Source organism: Jaculus jaculus, chromosome 9, assembly GCF_020740685.1.
Source record: "Jaculus jaculus isolate mJacJac1 chromosome 9, mJacJac1.mat.Y.cur, whole genome shotgun sequence".
Taxonomy (NCBI): domain Eukaryota; kingdom Metazoa; phylum Chordata; class Mammalia; order Rodentia; family Dipodidae; genus Jaculus; species Jaculus jaculus.
Genome location: NC_059110.1, coordinates 89357383 through 89365961, shown reverse-complemented (window position 1 = coordinate 89365961; position 8579 = coordinate 89357383). Strand labels below are relative to the sequence as shown.

Here is an 8579-nt window from a genome sequence, read left to right as displayed (position 1 = left end):
GAGCCTACATAGTGAATTCCAGGTCAGCCTGGACCAGAGTGAGACCCTACCTCAAGAACCACCCCCCCCCCAAAAAAAAGCCTCAGTAGTTAAGGCACTTGTCTGCAAAGCCTAGCAACCTGGGTTTGATCCCCAGTACCCATGTAAAGCCAGATCCACAGGGTACCACATGTATCTGGAGTTTGTTTGCAATGGCTAGAGGCCCTGGCATGCCCATTCTCATTGTCTGTTTTTCTATCTCTCTTTGTTTGCAAATAAGTTAAAACAATACATAATCAAGACATGGCCCTATCAAGGAGGAAAGTTTCTAATTTAAAAATTATTTATTTTAATTTTTATTATTTATTTATTTGAGAGCTACAGACAAAGAGGAACATAGAGAATGGGCACACCAGGGCCTCCAGCCACTGCAAACGAACTCCAGATGCATGCGCCCCCTTGTGCATCTGGCTAACGTGGGGGGTCCTTAGGCTTCATAGGCCAGAGCTTAACCGCTAAGCCATCTCTCCAGCCCTATTTATTTGATAGAGAGAAAGAATGGGGGTGTGCCAGGGTCTTTAGCCACCGTAAGTAAACTCCAGATGCATGTGCCACCTTGTGGGTACTGGGGAATTGAACCTGGATCTTTAGGCTTTTCAGGCAAGCGCCTTAACCACTAAGCCACCTCTCCCGCCCTATATATATATATATATATATATTTGTTTGTTTGTTTGTTTGTTTTTGTGTTTTTTGAGGTAATGTCTTCCTGTGTCCCAGGCTGATGTGGAATTCACTATGTAGTCCTAGGGTGACCTCAAACTCATGGTGATCCTCCTACCTCTGCCTCCTGAGTGCTGGGATTAAAGGCATGTGCCACCGTGGCTGGCTCTGATTTTTTTTCCCCCCAAGGTAGGATCTCACTCTAGGCCAGGCTGACCTGGAATTCACTATGTCATCTCAGGATGGTCTTGAACTCACAGGGATCCTCCTACTTAAGCCTCCTGAGTGCTGGGATTAAAGGCATGTGCTTTGTGCTTGATTTTGATTAACTGAATGCAGTTCTTTTTTTTTTTTTAATTTTTTATTTGAGAGAAAGAGAATGAATGTGCCAGAGCCTCCTACCACTGGAAACATATTCCAGATGCACATGTCACTTTGTGCATCTGGCTTTACATGAGTACTGGGGAATGAAACATGGGCTGTCAGGCCTTGCAAGCAAGTGTCTTTAACAGCTGAGTCACCTCTCCAGCACAGTTGAATGCACTTCTATGGAGTCATTTTACATTGGATTATCAAGTGCTGACAATGATCAGAATTCCTAATAATAAAACCACGTACGTGGTGGAATCTTTTTTTAAAAAAATTATTAATTAAATTAAATTAATTTATTTGAGAGAGAGAAGAGAGGGAGAAAGAGAGAATGGGCGTGTCAGGGCATACAAACACTGCAAACGAACTCCAGAGACATGTGCCATCTTGTGCATCTAGCTTACATGGGTCCTGGGGAACTGAACCTGGGTCCTTTGGCTTTGCAGGCATGTACCTTAACCATTAAGCCATCTCTCCAGCCCTTAATTGTCTTTTTTGTTTGTTTGAGGTAGGATCTGTCTCTAGCCCAGGCTGACCTGGAATTCACTATGTAGTCTCAGGGTGGCCTCAAACTCACAGGGATCCTCCTACCTCTGCCTCCTGAGTGCTGAGATTAAATGTGTGCGCCACCCTGCCCAATAAGGGCATTAGGGAGGCAGAGATAGCAGGATCCCTGTGAGTTCAAGGCCACCCTGAGACTACATAGTGAATTCCAGGTCAGCTTGGGCTAGAGGGAGAACCCCTCCCCCCCAAAAAAGCGCTTCAGACCTTATTCTGTCTTGTACAGGCAAGAAATCTGTAAGCTATAGCCATTATCTGAATCTACACAATATATTCTTTACTGAGATGAGTATATATATCTTGAACTATTTAAATAGCAAAGGAAGCCATTAGCTTTAACTTTTATTCATATCCATTTACTAATTAATACAAGAAAATGTAGATTAACAAGTAAAAGGTAAAAAATCTTCATAGACATTTGTAAACAGGTATGTGTCTATACTTTTAAAAAGTACAAAACTAGGATCCTTAACTTTTGAGTTAAAAATACAATTGATCAGATAATGTATCTGAATATTAAGTTATTATATGCTACAAACATTTGCAATATGGGACATTTTAAAAAGTACCTGATTATCTGACTGCAAAGTAACTTTAAGTGAACTGTGACATTTTAAATCTTGGTATAAAGTAAAAACATGTATTCTTAAAAAACTTTTTTTAAAGTCTTGCTGGCAGTGGTAGCATATGCCTATATTTCCTGGTAAATATTTTAGAGGCTAAGACAAGAAGACCACTTTAGCCCAGGAGTTCTGAGCTAGCCTGGGTGGTACAGCCAGACCCTGTCTCAAAAGCAAAAACAGCTGGGTTCTAGCTCAGTGGTTTAATTCCTGGCATCAAAAAAATTCAAAAGCAAAAGCATAAAGGCTGGGGTAGTGGGGCACTGGCCAAATTGCACAACACCCTGAAACGGAAATGTCTGTTGTATAGAAACCATATGGTCATACCCTTCTTTGTTATTTCAACCAACAGCAGGCTGTCCAGAATAGATACAGTAATGTCTTATGTGTGTGTTTTGTTTTACTGGGGATTAAACTTCTGCTGAGCAAGTGCTGTACTACGGATCTATATCCCCAGCCTTCTTTCTTTTTGCTTTTTATTTTTAGGCAGAATCTCACCAAATTGCCCAGGGTGGCCTTGAATTTACTGTAGTCCAGGCAGGCTTTGGACTTGTGATCCTCTTGCATTAGCTTTCCCTGTAGCTAGGATTACAGCCCTGTACCACCAGGTCCAGCTTCTATGTTATTACCTCCAAGAAGGAAAAAGCAGTGATATCAAAGCACAAGAAAGAGCTGGTATGGTGGCACATGCCTTTAATCCCAGCATTCACCTTTAATCCCAGCACTCAAGAGGCTGAGATAGGAAGACCGCTGTGAGTTCAAGGCCAGTTTGAGACTACATATTGAATTCCAGGTAAGCCTGGATTACAGCAAGACCCTACCTGGAGGGAAGAACAAACAAACAAACAAGAAAAATGTACAAATGATCAGAGTTGGCAAAATATATAAGATATCACTTACATAGGGTGCTAAGAAAGATTGAAAACTAGATTCAAAACATTGATTTGCTTTGGTAGCATTCGGTGATTGGATGATTATAAGGTAAAACATGCTGAGGAACATACTAGAAATAAAGAGGCCCTAGTGGTTTTCATGATTTTCTTCCTAGGAATTTAAGAAAAGAACTTCATATGTGCATTGTGTTTTATCTGTGTCAACTTACTTAAGGGTTTATACTTACAACATGAGAGTGCCAACACTGGAGAGGACAGATGACGAGTGTAAAAGGGAAAAAATACAGAATCTCTTAGCATTGAGACATCTTAGCGAAGTCTTCATTCTACAAAAAGTTCACACATCCACGAAGCATACCAACAAAACAAAAATAATATAAAAATTTCATAAAAAAACTCACATCATATATACAAAAGTCAAAAATTTCATTTTAAATATTTCCATAACAAAAAATAAAGTCTTTTACAATTTACAGTAAGAGAAATTCTTCCATGAAAATTAACATAATAAAAATGTATCTTTAAAACTGCATAATCTGTACAAGATATTGTCAATGGGGAATTGTTACGGGAACTCAGCTGCCAAAGTATTCACAGTCTCTTTGGGAATATCAAGATGAATTCCTTCAAAATAGTGTAGGAACCTATCAAAATCATAAAGAAAAATTTAATATTAACATTTTGTGTAATGAACATATTTATTAACCCTGAAATAGCTATCTCAAATGTTACTTTGGGCCAGGTACGGTGGCACATCCCTTTAAACCCAGTACTCGAGAGGCAGAGTTTGGAGGATCACTGTGAGCAGGAGCCCAGCCTGGGACTACAGAGTAAGTTCCAAGTCATGCTGGGCCAGAGGGAGCCCAGACCTAGGGAGGGTGGAGCCAAAATGTTACTTTGGGACCTTCTCAAGGGCAGGAGCTCTTTATATTGTCCCCTCTTCCCTTCTCTTAATCTAACAAAGTCTCTCAACTTAAAAAAAAAAAAAAAAAAAAAAAAGGTACTCTCATAGTCTTTACCTTCTTTTATTTTTGCCTTCTTCTTTTAGCTTCTCAGTCCGACAGATGTTCCGAAGAGTTGGCAGGTATTCAATTATACTAGCTTGTTTATTACCCAGATTCAGAAAAGATCGGCTAGAAAACACACGTTCAATGACTGCTATCCTTTTCCCTGCATTGCTGTAAATTAAACACAACATGGTACTTTAAATATATTTTTTAAAGTTTTTATTTTCTTTTGTTGTTGTTTGGTTTTTCAAGGTGGAGTTTCAATCTAGCCCAAGCTGACCTGGAATTCACTATGTAGCCTCAGGCTAGCCTCAAACTCACAGTGATCCTCCTACCTCTGCCTCCCAAATGCTGAGATTAAGGCATGTGCCACCACATCCAGGATTTTTTGTTTTTCGAAGTAGGGTTTCACTCTAGCTCAGGCTGACCTGGAATTCCTGCCTCCCAAGTGCTGGGATTAAAAGTGTGTGCCACCAAGCCCGGCATAGCATATTTAAGTATTTTATTTTAAAAATTTATTTATTTATGAGAGAAGGGGGGTGCAGAGAAAGGGGACGTCAGGGCCTCTAGCAACTGCAAGTGAACTCCAGACACATGCACTACCATGTGCATGTTTACATGGATTCTGGAGAATTGAACATGGGTCCTTAGGCTTCTCAAGCCAGCTCCTTAGCCACTAAGCCATCTTTCCAACCCACTTTTTATATATTTTTTAAACACTTTTAAAAAAATGTATTTGACAGAGAAAGGGAGAGAGAGAAATGTGCTGGGATTAAAGGCATGCGCCACCATGCCCAACTAAAAATTCTATTTATTTATTTATTTATTTATTTTTTTTTTGAGCCAGGGTCTCATTCTAGCTCAGGCTGGCCTGGAAATATTTTTGAGACATGGTTTCACATGTAGCCCACACTGGCTTAGAACTATGCAGTCACCTGGCCCCAAACTCATAGTTCTCTTGCCTCAGCCTTCTGAACACTAGAGTACACCCATGTAACACCACATGCAGCTCCATACTGACAAAAACTTTTTTTCCTTTTTTGAGACAGGGTCTCATGTACCTCAAGCCAAATTTGACCTCTGTATGTAGCCAAGGCTGGCCCTGAATACTTTTTTTTAAATTTTTTTAAGGTTGTACTTTTATTTATTTATTTATTAGAGACAGAGAGAGGGAGAGAGAAAGAGAAAGAGAGTGAGAATGGGTGCAGCAGGACCTCTAGCCACTGCAAACAAACTCCAGGTGGATGTGCATCTGGCTTATGTGGGACCTGGAGAATTGAACCTGGGTTCTTAGGCTTCGCAGGCATACGCCTTAACCGCTAAGCCACCTCTCCAGGCCCTGGCCCTGAATACTCGATCCCTTTACCACCACCTCCTAAGTGCTGGGGTTATAGGTGTGCCACCCTGTCTGGAGACATACTAAAAAAATCTTTATAGCTACCTGCTACTTGTGACAGCAAATCCAGGCCTCCCGGTCATTATAGGATTTCCCAAATCTCACCCATCCTAGTTTTCTCAGCAGTCAGGCTGATCCTCTAAGTCTCACTGGAATATTAATATTATGGCTAGAGAGATGGCTCAGCAGTTAAAAGTGCTTCAACTCCCCAGTACCCACATAGGGCCAGATGCATAAAGTGGCGCATGTATCTGGACTTATTTTACAGTGGTAAGAAGCCCTGGCATGTTCATACTCTCTGTCTGCCCCCCTCTCTCTTTCTGTCTCTCAAATAAATAAATAAATAAAAATATTTTTAGAAAAGGAATATTGGGCTAGGTGTGGTAGTGCATGCCTTTAATCCCAGCATTAAGGAGGCCAAGGTAGGAGGATTGTTGTGAGTTTGAAGCCAGCCTGAGACTACATAATGACTTCCAAGTCAGCCTGGGCTACACATAAAGCCAGGTGCACAGAGTGACACATGCATCTGGAGTTCCTTTGCAATGGTTGGAGGCCCTGGAGTGCCAATTCTCTCTGTCTCTCTTCTCTCTTTCTCTGCTTGCAAATAAATAAATACTTAAAAAAAAAAAAAAAGATGGCTGGACTTCTGAAGGCAAGATGGGTCACCAGCAGCTCTACTGGAGTCATCCACAAAAATTCGGCCAGGGTTCCCACTCTTGTCATGTCTGCTTGAACCACCACGGTCTGACCTGGAAGGACTGGCTGAACATGTGCTGGTCGTGTGTTTCCGCAAGTACGCAAAGGACGTCGGCTTTATAAAGTTGGACTAAGCGACCTTCCTAGAATGGATTATTCCAAGACCATCTATCCAGTGAAAGATCATGCTAGTTCTTTGTACATACATAAATTGTGAAAACTTAAAAAAAAAAAAGATGGCTGGAGAGATGGCTCAGGTGTTAGGTGTGCTTCTGGACAGGAGAGTGCCTAATTTCAAATCTCCACATCCCACATAAAAACAGCTGGACATGGTCATGCATGCCTCTAACCTTAGTCCTACAAGGAAGTGTTGACCTGAGAATAAGTAAATGAAGCTCCACCCCGCCCCCCAACCTGTGGAAACAGTTAAAAGATTTCCAGCTCAAAAAAAAAAAAAATCCAGATGAAATCACAATGAAGCAGGAACCCAAAGTTCCATCCTGGCCACATGTGAGTGTATGGGGTGCCAAAAGGGCACATTTGTGCATATACCACACCTAACACATTACACACGCACATGCAAAAAATAAATAAAAATACTTACTCCAAGTTAGCTGCTGACTGGCTGAAGCACACATTGCTGCGCTTTTGTGAAACATATAAAGTCAGATCGTTGGTTGGATCTCTTCCTAATTTTTTGCATGAATTCAAGGCTTCCAATGCTTTTGAAATAGCGTAAGAGCATTTAGTAAAGCTGAGAGCTTCTGCAGTTGCCTTTAGTTCTGCACAGCTTTGAGAAGTCCATCCATCACTGTTCTCGACACCAAACTCATCACAAAGTCCACTTTTAACCTTCCCACTTGTCCAGTGAAAGTCATTTCTACCACACTCATGTTGCTCTCTTGGATTCCTTACGAGGGAATCCAAGAAGGAGATGTTATCCATGAACTCGGTGAGAGAATTCAGACAATGAGAAACAAGGAGAGAGCACTTTTTTTCTGCTAGTGTTTTAGGAGGAATAGATTCAGTGCTGGACTCTGAACATTTGTTTACTTTCTTTGTCTCTGGGTTGCTCTCATTGTCTCTGCCTGTGCTTTTTTCTAAAGTTGAGGAAGAAGCAGGGGATAGGCTAATCAAGTCATCTGAAAAGTCCAATCCAGTGTCAAATAAGTCACTATCATCTAGGATCACCATCTTTTTCTGTTTCTTTTTCTGTGACTTTTTCAGTGGCTTCTCTTCTGACTTAATGCTTCCCGTAGCTGCACTGGCGTCCAGAGTCACCGATGAGCCAAAAACATTTCTTACTTCTGGAATGATGTCAACTGGTAGTGGTAGAATGAACTCAAGATTACTATATAAAAAATCTATATTCCATGTGTGGAATTCTATAAGAAGCTGAATGAGTTTCTGCCATTCTTCCTTTGTTGTGAATTTGTGCTACGAAGCAATTTTGAGTACAGAAATGTTATAATAGTACATATTTTGGCCATTATACCACCCTTATCAATGTAGAGATGTCCTTATTCTAACTTTATAATATTAAGCCACAAACCTTTATGATTAGGCTACATTGAATATATCAAAATAGGGGCTAGATCATGGAAAATGCTAATAAAAATTTAAAAAAAAATAGAAAGATGGCTTGGCGGTTGGGGCACTATGAAGACAAAGGACCTCAGTTGATTCCCCAGGGCCCATGAAAGCCAGATGCACAAGGTGGCGCATGCATCTGGAGTTCGTTTGCAGTGGCTGGAAACCCTGGCATGCCCATTCTCTTTCAAGCTCTCTCACTCTGCCTCTCTCATATAAATAAAAAATAAAAATATTTTTTACTGACAGAGCTGGGGATGCAACTCAGTGGCAGAACATTTGCCTAGCATGTGCAAGCTCTTGGGTTCAATCCTCAGGATTGTGAAGCAAGAAACAGAGGGAGGGGGAAAAATTGCTTTTACTCTAAAAATGAAATTCAAATTACTAACTGAAAAGCTAAATGGAAAAAAAAAAAAGCTAAATGAACATTTAGTATATACTCCAACATTACAAGATCATTCCTCTATCTCTCTCTTTGCAAATAGTTTTAAGAAAAATTTTTTAAAGAGGGGTGGGCTGGAGAGATGGCTCAGAAGTTAAGACACTTGCCTGCAATGCCTAACAGCCCAGGTTCAATTCCCCAGTACCCACATAAAGCCAGATACATAAAGTGACATATGCATCTGGAGTTAGTTTGCAGTGGCTGGAGGCCATGGTGTGCTTACTGTCTTTCTCCCTCTCTCTCTGCTTGCAAATAAATACAAATTTAAGCAGATCATTCATTGAAAAGCTCTGAAATTATCTTCTT

At 40.7% G+C, this 8579-nt stretch overlaps 1 protein-coding gene and 1 pseudogene across 1 annotated transcript in view; one reads left to right on the top strand and one right to left on the bottom strand.

Moving 5' to 3' along the window:
- Positions 1-3499: 3499 nt before the first annotated feature.
- Positions 3500-8579, bottom strand: part of Atad5 (ATPase family AAA domain containing 5) — a 61868-nt gene continuing 56788 nt past the window's right edge. The window contains exons 21-23 of the mRNA XM_045159182.1: positions 6846-7678; positions 4162-4320; positions 3500-3786 (exon numbers count right to left, since the gene is read on the bottom strand). Coding sequence (XP_045015117.1) covers positions 3708-3786; positions 4162-4320; positions 6846-7678 — 1071 coding nt within the window. The 3' untranslated portion in view covers positions 3500-3707. The remainder of the gene's footprint in view (positions 3787-4161; positions 4321-6845; positions 7679-8579) is intronic.
- Positions 6203-6375, top strand: LOC101607082 (annotated as a pseudogene).